Source organism: Watersipora subatra, chromosome 5 (assembly GCF_963576615.1).
Source record: "Watersipora subatra chromosome 5, tzWatSuba1.1, whole genome shotgun sequence".
Lineage (NCBI taxonomy): Eukaryota > Metazoa > Bryozoa > Gymnolaemata > Cheilostomatida > Watersiporidae > Watersipora > Watersipora subatra.
This window is the reverse complement of record NC_088712.1, coordinates 34,419,639-34,436,556: the sequence shown is the minus strand read 5'-3', so window position 1 is coordinate 34,436,556 and position 16,918 is coordinate 34,419,639. Positions and strand designations below refer to the sequence as shown.

Genomic DNA, 16,918 nt, shown 5'->3' with positions numbered 1-16,918 from the left:
TAGTTACCATAGTAACTATAGTAACTTTAGTGTATTTAGTGAGTTTATTGATTATGATTTGCATTAAAATGTAACGTTGCGATGTGGTATGACGGTATGACTTAGAAAGTTCTTACCGTCAAGACAGACATACGTATAACAAAAAGTTTGAATTCAATTCAAATAAGTTTAGCTTACTTAACACACACACTTGAAACTAAGTTTTAGTATTTTTAACTATTTTAGTGAATTTCAACCTTTTATCACTAAACTTCTTTACTTATCAGTTTCTGTCTTCACTTTCTCTATGTTTTCCACATTTTCTATATTTTCCATTTTTAAACATTTTCCAACCTAATTTAGCAGTTGAACCCGAACGATGCTGTTTTCGTAATGAAATGGATTTTTGTTAGCAAGTTAATGAAAGTTGTCTGACCACTAGACCTTTTGTATGAAGGGATTGCAACTCCTCCTTTGCAACTGGTTTGCCAAATTTGAACTCGGGCAAAAATTTTGTTGAATTAATATGGTGAAATAAAATTTGTAGGGTGAGGTGAAAACATCATCATGTTCCACTTCATAAGATGAAAAAGCCATATCTCAGGGTAATCGTATCGAGAGGGTGCATTGAACCTAAGTCTCGTAGTTAACCTTGGAAATATTGTTTTCTCTTTTGTCGCGCTTGAGAGAGAAAATGACGTACAATATAGGGGTATCTCTATTATATAAACGAGTACCCTGGCAGTGTCAGAGTGGCCTAGTGGTAACATTTTTGACTGTCAACCATGGGCTTGGTAGTTCGAGTCCTGCTTAATGCCGATCTGACAAAAATCTCTCAGCAAGCTTTCAACTCTAAAATGCTGGGTCTTTCGGATCTAGACTATAACTTGGAGGCATCGTGTAACACACTGATATCGTGAGCAAATTGAAAATCTACCTCTGTCCTTAACACATTGGGCAAGTGAAATGGCTACCGGCTCTGCCAGACTGGACGTGTTGCGAAATGCATTCATTCAGGTTAATCTGACTGTTCCAGAAGTGGTAGATACTGAGAACAGGGTCACTTCTACTCTACCATACTGCTTGACCCAGGCATGCATCGCTAAGATGCAAGTCATTTTCGATTTCGGGGGACAGCAAAAACAAACCTTATCAGTCGAGTGTGCAGCACGATATCTTCTAGTTGGCTGATAAAGCAAAGAGAATAAGTAGCTGTATGACTATAAATGAAAAATACCTGAAGGTGGCCAATTGGTGTAGATGTTAGAGTGTCAGTCTACTAATCTGAAGGTGGTCAATTGATGCAGGTGTTAGAGTGTCAGTCTACTAATCTGAAGGTGGTCAATTGGTGCAGGTGTTAGAGTGCCAGTCTACCAATCTGAAGGTGGTCAATTGGTGCAGGTGTTAGAATGCCAGTCTACCAATCTGAAGGTGGTCAATTGGTGCAGGTGTTAGAGTGCCAGTCTACCAATCTGAAGGTGGTCAATTAGTGCAGGTGTTAGAGTGCCAATCTACCAATCTGAAGGTGGTCAATTGGTGCAGGTGTTAGAGTGTCAGTCTACCAATCTGAAGGTGGTCAATTGGTGCAGGTGTTAGAGTGCCAGTCTACCAATCTGAAGGTGGTCAATTGGTGCAGGTGTTAGAGTGTCAGTCTACCAATCTGAAGGTGGTCAATTGGTGCAGGTGTTAGAGTGTCAGTCTACCAATCTGAAGGTGGCCAATTGGTGCAGGTGTTAGAGTATCAGTCTACCAATCTGAAGGTGGTCAATTGGTGCAGGTGTTAGAGTATCAGTCTACCAATCTGAAGGTGGTCAATTGGTGCAGGTGTTAGAGTGCCAGTCTACCAATCTTAAGGTGGTCAATTAGTGCAGGTGTTAGAGTGGCAGTCTACCAATCTGAAGGTGGTCAATTAGTGCAGGTGTTAGAGTGCCAGTCTACCAATCTGAAGGTGGTCAATTGGTGCAGGTGTTAGAGTGCCAGTCTACCAATCTGAAGGTGGTCAATTGGTGCAGGTGTTAGAGTGCCGGTCTACCAATCTGAAGGTGGTCAATTGGTGCAGGTGTTAGAGTGTCAGTCTACCAATCTGAAGGTGGTCAATTGGTGTAGATGTTAGAGTGCCAGTCTACCAATCTGAAGGTGGTCAATTGGTGCAGGTGTTAGAGTGCCAGTCTACCAATCTGAAGGTGGTCAATTGGTGCAGGTGTTAGAGTGCCAGTCTACCAATCTGAAGGTGGTCAATTGGTGCAGGTGTTAGAGTATCAGTCTACCAATCTGAAGGTGGTCAATTGGTGTAGATGTTAGAGTGCCAGTCTACCAATCTGAAAGTGGTCAATTGGTGCAGGTGTTAGAGTGCCAGTCTACCAATCTGAAGGTGGTCAATTGGTGCAGGTGTTAGAGTGCCAGTCTACCAATCTGAAGGTGGTCAATTGGTGCAGGTGTTAGAGTGCCGGTCTACCAATCTGAAGGTGGTCAATTGGTGCAGGTGTTAGAGTGTCAGTCTACCAATCTGAAGGTGGTCAATTGGTGTAGATGTTAGAGTGCCAGTCTACCAATCTGAAGGTGGTCAATTGGTGCAGGTGTTAGAGTGCCAGTCTATCAATCTGAAGGTGGTCAATTGGTGCAGGTGTTAGAGTGCCAGTCTACCAATCTGAAGGTGGTCAATTGGTGCAGGTGTTAGAGTATCAGTCTACCAATCTGAAGGTGGTCAATTGGTGTAGATGTTAGAGTGCCAGTCTACCAATCTGAAAGTGGTCAATTGGTGCAGGTGTTAGAGTGCCAGTCTACCAATCTGAAGGTGGTCAATTGGTGCAGGTGTTAGAGTGCCAGTCTACCAATCTGAAGGTGGTCAATTGGTGCCGGTAATTATACTCTGATGTATATAGTTTGTACTGCGACGTGTATAATTCATACTGCGCTGTATACCTATATTTTATACTGCGCTGTATCTATTTTATACTGTGCTGTAAATATTTTACACTGTGCTGCATCTATTTTATACTGCACTGCATATATTTTATATTGTGCTGTATATATTTTATGCTGCCCTGTATATATTTTATACTGAGCTGCATCTATGTTATACTGCTCTGTATATATATATTTTATACTGCACCGTGTATATTTTATACTGCCCTGCATATATTTTATACTGCACTGTATCTATTATGTACTGCCATGTATTTATCTTATACCGCACTGTATATATTTTATACTGTGCTGTATATACTTTATACTCTGCTGTATATATTAGCAAATTTACTACCAGAAAAGACAATGCCCACCGTTGAAAGATTATTTCTCGAAGGTTGACTCGCAACAAAATCCAGATTACAGTTATTTAGTATCAAAAGGTTCACCATGTCTTACTCTGCTGCGTTATAGGTGCAAAACATGTGGGAATGTGATAACAAGCTCTTAAGAGCTAAAAAAGGAACGGTTAAAAAATGACTGTAGGTTGGAATCCCTTTATTTTGATGACATATTCAATTTGACGTGGTTGTTTTGACACGTTTTAAAAAATAGGAGCTCTGGCGTTTCTTAAACTCCTCAGTGTAGGTACCAAGAATGTCCATGGATTCATAAAGTCCCTCTCCATTCGTAGCACAGGTTGCTTGTATATGCCATTCCCTGTAATGCAAGTATAACAACCTTGGGTTCTTCATCACACAATATGAAGCAGTGTTTAATCAGAGCAAAAGCCTCAGGCAATAGCATATAATGTTTAGAGTTTAGACTGGACAGATGTAAAAATCTATTTAAAGAAGGAGCACCAATTTTCATAAGACCAACTTGATGCTATGACGACACAGCGCTATGGTAACATGTTGCTAAAGCCACACCACATGCTGTCATGATCACATGCTCCTAAGGTCACATACTGCTATGGCCACAAGTTGCTATGGCGACATGTTGTCATGATGACAAGTTGTCAATGATGACAAGTTGCTATGGCGACATGTTGCTATGGTTACATGCTGCTATGGGATTTTGCTGTAGTGAAATGTTGCCATTTCAAGTTTGATCACCAAACTATCCAAAGTGTGCATAAAAAGAACCATATTAAAATTATTATTATTGTGACTCATTGTTAATTGTAGAGCTGTTCGAGGTTTACCTGCACTATGCATTCAATTTCAGAGTTGTTTTTTTCCTGAAAACTGAATGAAAACGAATTTTCATTTGTTACTTCGGTTTGCTCATATGGGCATTATGAACCGCATGGAACCGAGATTTGTATATGTATTAACAAATAGTAAACTAATAATTGATATTTGCAAGAATGTTTAATGGTGTCATTTTCAATTATGTTAATATTAATTAACCAATATAATTTGAAAAATGTTATTCTCTTTAAAATTTAATGAATCAAAATCAAATTAATTAATTTAAAAACAATTGAATAAATATAAATAAGAAAATTACAATATGCTCAGGACAAATACAATCAATGAAGATTAATAATATAATAAGATATTACAAATATGAGTCTCCTAACTACGAAACATCACATGAGTTAATTTGGCCAGAGTCAAGACTGTTGCTACTATTTGGATGAAAAGAACTCTAAACACATTTGCTGACCGATCAATGCTCTCACAAACTTTGCTTAGGAAACTGCTGCGTGGGCATGCGCAAACACTGAATCGAATCGTGATGCAAAATTCGGTTCATACGCAGTTGTCTTCTCCTTCTGAATCGATGAACCAAGAGAGAACAACTATCGAAAAACCGAATGCACTAGAATCGTTATCCAGCAGTAGTTAATTGAAACTTCCAGTGATTGGCCTACGGAGGTATTGTGTTTCTCACCCAAAGGTGTTTAGTATTTAACCATTTTCAGCATTTTGAGAGGTAAACTTTTCCCATCAGAAAGCATCAAGAATCGCAACAGCCTAAATGCGTCTATCTTCATTAAACTAGGAATGCATCTTCTACATTATATCCCAAACTTAAAAGTGATCATAATGCCTGATCCATAATTATCCTCCGCATCTACAACTAGCCTGGAATTCACTGAACTCATACCTGAAGGTTAATTTGGAAAGCTTCAAAGCTTCAGCTATCTCAGAACAGCTGGCAGCATTGGGCAAGTCTTGTTTGTTAGCGAGTATGATCACCGGTACACCAGCCATCTCTTCTGCTTCTAAGATTTTGGTCAGTTCGTAGTGAGCCTCCTCAAATCTTGACCTATCACAGCTGTCGACCACATAGATCAGCCCTAACAATACAGATGGACATAGCTAAACTACAAATGTAGACAATCTACTCGAATCCCATACATGCATTTAAGAGAACCTAAAGTGATGTCCATAAAAGCTAGGACTTGAATTACTTCCAGTAAATATTTACTGCATGACAGCTAAGAGAAACATTAACCACACACTTTTTTACCTTGGGTGTTCTGAAAATAGTGCTTCCATAGAGCCCTCATTCTGACTTGACTGCAGACATCCCATACAACGAACGTGAGACCTTTTTTTGGAGTTATTGTTTCAACATTGAATCCGATAGTAGGAATCGTTGTTACAGTTTCATTCAACTTCAGTCTGTACATAATGGTTGTTTTTCCTACAATGATGCAATTGAAGTTACCTAATAACTCATAAAAAAGTTTTATCATTTTCAAATGCACATTGGTCCTCAATTAACAATCAGCTGATAAAATGCGATTCCAGGCAAACACTAATCATAGATCTTTACATGTTCATAAAGTACTACAAACACTAACAGTCAAAATGAAGCAGAATTGTGAAAAGTATTACGTTGAATGAATACTTCCATTGATACTAACCTGCAGCATCCAGACCCAGCATCAGTATCCTCACTGGATCACTTCTAAAGCCGTCAAAGAGCGTACTCAACTTAGACATTAGCACTCCCATCTCTCTTCTGTGATCTTTTTATAATTAGCCAGTCCCAAAAAAACGTAGTGTGCACTAAACTTGTTGATGTGACTTATTTTGTATGACAGGTTATTTACTGTGTAGAACCATTGAAACTTATCCCACTTCACAGTGGCTTTTGATAATATATAACAGAACCTTCTTTTTTAGGTCACTCTTTTTATACGCGACCAAATACATTGGTGCAATTACACAATTGGTGCTCGATTACACTGTACAAAATGTGTTGGAGTATTCTTCGTAAAAGCCTCCACGCGTTTCAAAATTTCTGTGACAACACGCAATAACGTTTCTGTTTTATTAACAATTTAAATTTGTATGTCAAAGCTTTGCTCGGACTATTTTCAAAAGCTATCAAACGGATGTAGTTAAATTATGTAGCTACAGCTAGCTCACAGCAATTTTTTTAGGTTGTAATGGGCACGTTATCGCCGTTAACGCGTTAATGGATACGTATAGGCTGAGTGGAAGAGTGAAAGTACTGAACTAAAAACCCCTATCCGGGGTTTTAAGCTCAATGAGTGAAAGTGAATGCATCGGTCGACTGCCGGTAAATGGCTAACTGTAACGGTAACCGACAGCACTGGCGGCGCGCGGAGTGGCAAAAGTTGTGTAAAAAGCTCTAGTTGCAGGAGGCACTTACGCTACTCGCGTAATATTACGCGACTTTGATAAATTAACGCGCGAAGTTGGCTCCGCTTTATTATATAATTTACATTTACTACCTACGACGCTTATATCATGGACGATCACAACTATTCACGCATATTTCAAAGGCCAAGTAGTAGTACAGCAGTTTTAGGTGTTGTAATAGCCTGTAATACTCCTCCCGCTACTTTCGTACAGGTACTACAGTTGCAGTTGTTACTATCAGTTTTCACTTTTTCTTTTCAGTTCTGATGCCTATAATTCATGTATGATTTATTTATTTATCTCTGATGACAATAGCTAGTCTCCATGCTTGTAAATAATTTTTTCTTTATATGTTTTGTTTTTACGTGTATGAAAAGAATACAGTGAACTTTCTGGGTATAAATATTTTCAAATCAACTCTCTCTCTCTCACATACTGATCTCCCAATCAGTCACATAATAGAACAGACATCATAGCTGAATGAGGCCTCGATAGCTGGTTTAATGCCAGCATTAGTGCCCATAGTTGCCTGTACAAAAAAGCAACTGACTTCAAACAATTATCTTTAGAAAGAGTATGCAGGTGGCGATGATTGTGTTTGTTATTAATATTATAACATTCATGAATGTTGCTTCCTTTTTGGGACCAGCCAATGACCTGAACCCACTGGCTCACACTAATTGGTGTTTCTCACCTTCATACATTCGTGAATTAAGTAGACTTAAAAAACTCTTGTTCTTGCTCCATCCATAACGTCTGACTAACTCATGAACTAACTACCGATATTAGATTGTTACTATGATAATCGACATAACTTGGTATACACTGACTAAAAAGTCATTGGTTCAATGAGATGAAGAAGTGTAAGTTAACTGTGGTATGTTTTAAGTTGGGCACTACCTGTAATATCCCTAACCCAGCTCCCAACATGCGCCCATATTTTGGAGAGTCACACCCCTGGGACCATGATTTTAATCACTTCAAGTCCTCCATAAGACAAGAAAGAGAGCATTTCATAGCTTTCTACTCGAAGTATTTCATAAGTTCACACATACCCAAAATGAGTCATTTCTTATTCTTAGGCTTGATTACCATGAGCTTGACAAGATAATCTTTGGAGTTACCAGTCATTTTAGCCAGCATTGTAATATTGCTCAAAATTAGAGTGCAATGTATCAGCAATAATACCAAGGCATTTACATCCTTGATAATACCAACAAATGGTACAAACAAAGATAGCTACATGTCTATCTATATATAAAATAAATAATACATATAATGTAAATTTTCCTTATCTATCCATGATTTGACACTCAATTGTATATAATGTTATCTATTATTTTGCTATATAATATATTACAATCTATTCAGGCCAGTACTATAAGCGGACCATACTATTCCCTTTCATCTTTGCCTGCAAAAAGAGGTTTCTATTTCATTGTATATCATATTTTATTTTATCAATAAAGAGTTCAGCATCATCGCGATGGTTTGAGAACCAACCATAGCCTACCGTCGATAGCGCATGCCAATCCAGCGATGGGCGTAGCTGTACTACTACATACTTGGCCTTTGAGATCGGAATATTGGGCAATCGCGCGTTTGAGCCTCCTGCCCTGAGAGTTTTTTTACACCACTTTTGCCACTCGCTGGTGGCGCATATCCAGTTATACCATTAGAGCTAATATGAATTGTTGTGATTTTGGCGTCTGATAATATCAAACTCCTTAGAAGAAAAGGCTCTAACAGGAGTAACCAATAAAAAGCCCCGAATGTGCCCTATTCACTCATATACCTTTCCCTAGAAAAATACTCACCAGAATGCATACGTGAGTGCACAATTCTCCTCATATTATGTTATACATTAACTAGGTTACATTGTACATGGTATCATTTTATCATGTATGCAACTAATTTGTACATGTAAATCTATATATATATAGACTAGCTGTGCTACCCGGCGTTGCCCGGGTAATAACAAAGCCTTTGGACAGAAAATTTATTTGTAATAAACAACATTTACAATTCTAACTTTTAAACTTCATATCATGAGAGAATATTTTTGTGCGGTTTAGGTGAATTAAGAAAAAAAGAACACAGCTGTAAAGGAGTTCAAGCTTTTTCAAACAGCTACAACTTTTAAATTTCATATCATGAAAGAAGTGTTTTGTTGAAATAAATTAGAAGGAAAAAGAAAACTGTAAATGTGTTTAAATGTAAATGTGAAATCATTAGCAAGTAATGGCTAAATATAGTCTGTTTAGCTATGATTACAATAACAAATTATTTGTTATAAGATTATATGATTTTCGTTCATTTCAGTGTTGGCATCATAAGGTGAAAATATCGTATAGACCTATAGAATGGTATAGAAATTAGTAACTAGTAGTAATTTTGTACCCATAGTAATTATCTAAATCATCAAAATCATCATCTAAATCATCACCATCAAAAAGCAGTAACAAAACGGTATGTTAACCTTAGTAACTATAGTTACCTACAATATCTTTAGTGCATTTTGTGGGCATGATCTGCAAAAATGTAACATTACAATGTACTACATGCAGAGTTCTTACCTTCAAGACAGTCGTGTAACATAAAGGCTAAATCTAACTTACCAAAAAACCTCTAATTAAACGCCACCTTTATTTGAACGCCACCTCCATTTGAACACCACCTCCAATGGACCGCCACCCTGAGAGAACGGTTGAAAAATAGACCGCCACTTTCCGATTGAATGCCACCTCCATTTGCCCACCACAGCGGTTCGCAAACAGATAAGTGATAAAGCTTTTAGTTAAAAGTTTACTAAAATGCATACTAAAACTTCTTTCCAGTATGTTTTTAGTAAGCTAGATTCATAAATTAATTCGTAAATTCTAAAACTAAATTCATAAATTGAATGCCATGGCGCTCTGTTTTTCAACTCTTCCTCTATGGTGGCGGTCAATTGAAGGTGGCGTTCAAATAGAGGCTGGCGGTCTATTTTTTAAATAGCTTGTCAGAATTTTTGGAAAATAAATCTAGCCCTATTACAGGCGAAGCGAATGCCGTCTATACTTTGTCCTCTTTTTCCGGTGGAGCGATTTTAAACATTTTGAATGCAATAAATATGCTAACTTACCTCTAAATTGTCAAAGATCTGTTAATAAATATGCATCCGAAACCGAGAAAGATCTCTACCAGTTGATATCTATTGCTTGCAATTGACCTGCGATGATATTATAGCCTGTGCCTTCTTTGCAATTTGTTGGAAATTCCAATTTTTATTTCATTCTAAATTTGAAGACATCTTGTTATTTTATATCAATATTTAGCATGGTTGAATAAAATCTCATTGCACTCACTGTTATGTTTGCGAGTTTGCTGCCAAAACTAGCTTTTTATGTGTAATAGAAGTGGAGTTATGGGCATCGATTCATTGTAAGCTGTGTTAAGATAACCGCAAGGATGCTATTAATTAACATGCTATAAATCTGCATATTTATAAGTTATACAACAATAATCTATTAAATGATACAAATATATATTCATAAAAAAGTGAAATAAGCGAACCATACTTATATTACATGCAAAAACAAAAATTAATGTTTTTAAAACAAAATTATTTCCATCGTTTGGTCGAATCGCTGCGTTCTGGTTGTTGGTTTCAATGAAACGAACATCTTCTAGTTGTCCAATACCTTCCACAATATCTTCTGGCTTCAACTCCATTTCTGCACTGCTGAACCGTCGATATTAGCGTCCAAACCATTTTTCGGCAAAGCAAAACTTTCATGCGCTGCATTTAGCACTGATGCAGTGCTAAATGTTTGCTAGCTAAATTTATAACCTTTGGTCAAAAACTTGCGAACCTGCGGTTTTTATATGCATGGTCTTCGAAGCATTAGGACCGTGTTAAACAAGGAACTACTATTAGCCTGAGACAGTTAGTTGTTATTTCTATGGCATTGCTTTCCAAGTTCATCTACCATCGTAAATTTAAGCCATTTTCACCTAGCCAGGGTCTGGCTCTTCGGGTGGGTGGGCTATTTGCCCCCCTCTCCTTTCCCCCTTCTCTCTTTTCCCTTCTCACTTCTTTGGAGAAGGGGAAAAGAGAGAATGAGGATAGGAGAGGGTGGCAAATACAGCTCTGATGGCTCATGATTTGTGTGCAACATTTCATAGCTTTTATACTTTTAATCTATGGTGGTTAACAGATATAATCACAGAATTACTTTAGTTTACTGGATTATGTATACAAGAAGGTTTTTATGTGAAAATAAATGTGATTTTGTCACTTTCTCCTCATTAGCTCCGTTGTTAACAACATTGCAGTCAAGCATGAGGTACCATACAATGACGTTACATCATGCTATTCAAGTCTGACAGGATTTTTCCCTATCGGCCAATCTAGATTTATATATCTATGGTAAAGATACTTATCTGGTTCATTCGGTCATTTATATTCATACAATGCTCTATAGAGCATATAGAGTTATTGGTTTCTATAATCCATAAGATAAGCTTGCTGAAAACTTACATTTGGTGGAAGCACGCTTCCAGGTGTCCATTCTGTGGGACATATCAGAGGACCATATCAGAGGATGATACGCACTCCTTCGAACTAAAGTTAAAAAATTGAACTGATTTTTAGGCTAGGTTTTGAGATATCAGAGCTCAATGTTACAACATTACAATGATGATGAAATAGACGCGTACGGACAATAGACATGGTTTTATTGAATGCGTGAAGTATATTTGTGAAAATATTTCGACGAATGAGGTTGCATGAAATAGTAAACAGAAGCACACCGTGTTCAACTACATCCCATTTGAGCCGTTTTGGAGAGGGATTCCAACTTATGAAATTTTCGAGATGGCTGCGATTAACTGTTCGTTTTGGAGCTTTTAAGAACTTGTAATCACATTTCCACATATTTTGAGCCTACAACACAGCAGTGTGAGACACTGAATATTTTGATGCCAAATAACTGTAATGTGAATTTTGTTGCAAGTCAACCTTTAAAGGCTTTTCTCAAAATATTTATTTTGTGGAATACTTTTCTGTTTTTTATCCAGTCTTCCTGCATGAAATTGGGTAACTTAGAATTGCCTGGTACCCTGTGTGCTGGTAGTGGGATTAGCTGATAGTATGGAAGGAAAGAAAGGCCGTAGCAAGTTACAGGCCCCTCTCTACTACCCAAAGAGTACTATAGGATGAAAAGTCACTCATATCATCACCTCTGATAGGAACAAATGAAGAACAAGCCATTTTTCTCACTAATTGTACTGAAGTTTAAGTGCACCATTCTATCAAAGCCTTTAGTTCTGTTATCTACATTAACATGTATTCTAGTTTTTAAGTAACCCTTTGAATGATATACATGACTTTTTGCGATGTTTCAGCATTGTTCTATTTTGTAATTATAAATTAAGTTCTTTTTTATATGTAAGTTTGATAATTACCAATAATAGCTATGAAATGTTTTCAGGTACTCCGATCCCTAAACCTTAGGTACATCTCTACTATAAGAATCATTTCCTATTAACGTTACACATGAAATCTTTTTAAAACTAATTGTCAAGGTTGCCATAAATATATATTGTGTAAATGTCAAGGGCTTCATAATCAAGACTAAATATTTACTAGCTACACACGACTTTAACGACTACCTTTAGAGGATAGCTATGAAGTGTTATGACTACATCTCACCTAACTGACTGATATTAATAAGGTTGCTGGCTGCCTAACATCATTTCTCAATCTTAAATCCAGCTTTTATGAACTTGTATGGCAAAAGATAAATTTTGTACAGTTGTAACATGTATGTGTACATCCTACAAATTTATTATAGCACAGATGTATTAGTAACAATATGTACATAAGTTGTTACTAACAGATGATGGAATGCTTGAAGTAAACCAATCACATAATAAAATAAATAAAAAAATAATGACTTCAAATAGAATGCACAAACAGAGAAAATTATTTGGTTACATATACATACAGTGCAAAAACTGTATTGTACTCGCAGTATGAAAAACCCAGGCTGTGTCAGCAGCAATGAGAATTTTCAGTGGTAGAAGCTATGACATGTATGACAAGTATGAAGAACTAAGCCCGTGAACAATGTCAAATAGAATTTCAGTGGTAGGAGCTATGACGTTTCTTAAACAGTATGAAGAACCAAGCCCGTGAACAATGTCAAATAGAATTTCAGTGGTAGGAGCTCTGACATTTCTTAAACAGTATGAAGAACCAAGCCCGTGAACAATGTCAAATAGAATTTCAGTGGTAGGAGCGCTGACGTTTCTTAAACTCCTTAGTGTAGGCAGCAAGAATGTCCATGGATTCATACAGTCCCTCTCCATTTGTAGCACAGGTTGCCTGTACATGCCATTTCCTGTAATTCAAGTCAAGTTTGAATATAATAAAAATTAAAAAGGGATCATCCAAAATTCAAGCCGGTAAAAACCTCAAATGTACAGTGCTGCGAGCTGTCATAAATATCACAAAATAGAAGTGGCTATGTAAAAATATGTTATCTGTGAGAATTAGACTAGGAAACAAGGTATTTGCTAACAATGAAATACAATTGTCATTACTCCCAATTAAATGTATGAAGCAAAGAAAACAACTCCTTGTTTCTGACGTGAACTTTTCAATAAACTAAGAAAATTAACAACAAAACTTGTTCACTAACTTGGAGTTATAACACAGAGTTGTTTTCTCTCAGATTGGCTTTATTTAAAGCAAGAACATAATTGTTAATAATTATAACATTAAATTTATTAATTAAAGTGAACATTCATTATAGTGCTACCTTTCAATGCTTTACGAACACTTTACAGTGTATGTTAAACAATCATGATTTACTCCGAATTAAAATTGTATGAACTGATTATCTTTCCAAGTCAAAAACGAAACTTAGCAACTGAAACTTTAGATATAAATAATATAGATATAAAGTCGCTCATATTACATATTTAAAGTGATATAAAGCCATAATAGGTTTATATAACAACTGTATAAAATTTACACTAGTTTATAAGTTCATGAATCTACTTTGGTAATCAACCATAATTTGTGAATTTTAGCTCCATCACACTACAGTACAAACAGCTATAACACTTGCAAAAGGGTGTGAAAGCGACCCGATTAATAATACAACTCCTGATAGCACAGAGTTTCATTGTATAATAGCGAAAAATAAATTTGATGTAAGTTTAATTTTGATAAATTATTGATAAAGCTATTGATAAACTTAAAAAAATGAAGTATTCCTCTCACCTGGTAGTCAGCTTGGAGAGTTGAAGAGCACTGGCTATCTCCGAACAGCTGGCAGCATTGGGCAGGTCTTGTTTGTTGGCGAGTATGACCACAGGCACACCAGTCATCTCTTTTGACTCAAGTAAGTAGCTTAGCTCTTCGCGAGCCTCTTCGATTCTCGACCTATCACAGCTGTCCACCACATAAATTAGACCTGAAAATGCATACGTACATTAATTATTTTAGAGTGAGCAACTTTCAAACTTTTCCTTCTAGTAGATACAACATAAGTAAAACAGTCTCTTGAAGCAACTAGTTTTTTAAGGTTTGATATGTCACTTTACCTTGGGTGTTCTGATAATAGTGCTTCCACAGAAGCCTGATTCTGCTTTGACCGCCAACATCCCACACAGTAAATGTGAGACCTTTCTTTGGAGTAATTGTTTCTACGTTGAATCCAATAGTAGGAATCGTTGTAACAACTTCATTCAACTTCAGTTTATACATTATTGTTGTTTTTCCTGCAATGTTGCAACAAATATTCGTAAACATGTCAAGTGATTTAAAACTGTCGTGATGAATGAATACATGTCCAGTAACTTGAAAAAATCGAACATTCACCAACCTGCATTATCTAGGCCAACCATTAGTATCCTCATCGGATCGCTTCCAAAACTGTCAAACAATGCGCTCAGTTTAGACATTAGGAGACCCATCTTGTTGTTGACTATATTTTTATTATTAAACGATCCAACCAAAATACTGCCAATTAGAAGCTGTTAATATTGCTTTTTCTACTACACGGTTTCTAGGTGTAAGCGCTCTTACAGAAAAAAATTCACTGAACATTTTTGCACGAATTCCAGTTCTTAAAGGCTTAGAAGGTTACACATTGAATTGATTGCGCCAACAGTTATGACGCTTTATAAAATGCGTTGTCGGCCGTTTCGATGGAACTACCTTCGTAAAAACCTCCACGTGTGCTAAATTAAACAATCAGCACGCAAATATAATAATATTATAGTTTGCATGCACGTTTACAAGTGTCGGACTCTTTCTAGTTGCTATGCGTGTATAAACAACAACCTTGCTATGGCGCCTTACAGTGCCTCGCGTTGCGCGTACAACTCGAGTTGCGAACACGCAACGCACTGTAAGGCGCCATAACCTTCCTACTAAAAGTACTATACATGTATTAGTAGTGAGTGCCATGTCATGTGACGTGCTATGGAAAACCTATCCATGTACATCGTACATGATTTTCCTTGTCTATCTACGGTGATCTTTTTTATTATTAATGTTCTTTAGGATGAAAGTGCAACATTTAGAATATTCTACTTCAGACCTGCCTACTATCCATTCCATTCAAAATTACCGGTTGTTCTTCTTGTCCTCGCTTTCTAACTACTTTATTGACTTTCTTAGTTGTTCGTATTAATTTCTCAACTTTTCCCTTTCATTATTAACATTTCATTCACAGCTCTCGTTGTTCTGCTTACATGCAACAGTGAAAAGAACGTAGTGTTTTTGTTCCATGTAAAGGGTCAACATCATAAAAGAAGATTTTCCAACCTATCTAGTGAGCCTTCTAAGTAAGCTTTCTATAAAATAATTATAAATATTCACTGCATGCAGACTCAAAGTCAGACCAGATCACCATTAGCATGCAAGTTTATCAGAAGAGCTTTGCTATTTAACCTGTTCTTCATGAGCGTTGTTACAGCCAGTAATTTAGATTTGAGTTAACTTCGTCTATGCAGTGCATATAAGTTCACAAACATGACAAGAAAACAATACAGTTTTATGTTTTAATGCTATAAGCTAGCGACGAGAATTTATTATACACAACCAAAACCATAGGTGAAAAGACAACAAAGGTTAAACAACTCCAACAACAGTACAATACCAAAGCTTTGCTTGAGTATTAATAAGGAACAAGACAGCTTTCTAATAATTTACTGTTAGACTCATCACAAAAGAAAAGAATAATAAATTGACAACCTCTTAAATTCAGTAACAGGGCCATCAGGGAATTCCTATGAATAGACCAGCCACAGAATTGACTGAAGGAGAAAGCATGTTATCATGAGCTTCCAATACATAGCAGAAGAACCTCGATAAAATGTTTGTTTAAATGTATCTCAGCTGAAAACACAGGCTAATATAAAGATGTTTATAACCTAAAGTAATTTATTATCTCCCTATCTATAAAGCCATAGAATTGCTGACAATGCTGCTATGAGAAAAGGGAATAGAGGTCTTAGTAGTTAGTAATATAGGTCTTAGTAATTAGTAATAGAGGTCTTAGTAGTTAGTAATAGAGGTCTTAGTAATTAGTAATAGAGGTCTTAGTAGTTAGTAATAGAGGTCTTAGTAATTAGTAATAAAGGTCTTACATGTAGTAGTTGGTAATAAAGGTCTTAGTAATTAGTAATAGAGGTCTTAGTAATTAGTAATAGAAGTCTTAGTGATTAGTAATAAAGGTCTTAGTAGTTAGTAATAGAGGTCTTAGTAATTAGTGATATAAAGGTCTTAGGAGTTGGTAATAAAGGTCTTAGTAATTAGTAATAAAGGTCTTCGTAATTAGTATTAGAAGTCTTAGTAATTAGTAATAGAGGTCTTAGTAGTTAGTAATAGAGGTCTTAGTAATTAGTAATAAAGGTCTTAGTGATTAGTAATAAAGGTCTTAGAAGTTAGTAATAGAGGTCTTAGTAGTTAGTAATAGAGGTCTTAGTAATTAGTAATAAAGGTCTTAGAAGTTAGTAATAGAGGTCTTAGTAGTTAGTAATAGAGGCCTTAGTAATTAGTAATAAAGGTCTTAGTAGTTAGTAATAAAGGTCTTAGTAATTAGTAATAGAGGTCTTAGTAATTAGTAACAGAGGTCTTAGTAATTAGTAATAGAAGTCTTAGTGATTAGTAATAAAGGTCTTAGTAGTTAGTAATAGAGGTCTTAGTAATTAGTGATATAAAGGTCTTAGGAGTTAGTAATAAAGGTTTTAGTAATTGGTAATAGATGTCTTGGTAATTAGTAATAGAGATCTTAGTAATTAGTAATAGAAGTCTTAGTGATTAGTAATAAAGGTCTTAGTAATTAGTAATAGAGATCTTAGTGGTTAGTAATAGAAGTCTTAGTAGTTAGTAATAAAGGTCT

At 36.2% G+C, this 16,918-nt stretch overlaps 2 protein-coding genes across 2 annotated transcripts; both read right to left on the bottom strand.

Moving 5' to 3' along the window:
• Window positions 1-3,437: 3,437 nt before the first annotated feature.
• Window positions 3,438-6,075, bottom strand: LOC137396992 (uncharacterized). Its single transcript, XM_068083276.1, has 4 exons — window positions 5,771-6,075; window positions 5,371-5,547; window positions 5,005-5,197; window positions 3,438-3,606 (listed from the first exon to the last, which is right to left on the bottom strand). Exons 1-4 carry the CDS (start codon window positions 5,859-5,861, stop codon window positions 3,462-3,464), a joined length of 606 nt encoding a protein of 201 aa, XP_067939377.1. The 5' UTR covers window positions 5,862-6,075; the 3' UTR covers window positions 3,438-3,461.
• A 6,250-nt stretch (window positions 6,076-12,325) lies between these two features.
• On the bottom strand, window positions 12,326-14,613 carry LOC137396868 (uncharacterized). Its single transcript, XM_068083170.1, has 4 exons — window positions 14,393-14,613; window positions 14,112-14,288; window positions 13,789-13,981; window positions 12,326-12,901 (listed from the first exon to the last, which is right to left on the bottom strand). The coding sequence occupies exons 1-4, from the start codon at window positions 14,481-14,483 to the stop codon at window positions 12,787-12,789; spliced, it is 576 nt and encodes a 191-aa protein (XP_067939271.1). The 5' UTR covers window positions 14,484-14,613; the 3' UTR covers window positions 12,326-12,786.
• Between the last annotated feature and the right edge of the window lie 2,305 nt (window positions 14,614-16,918).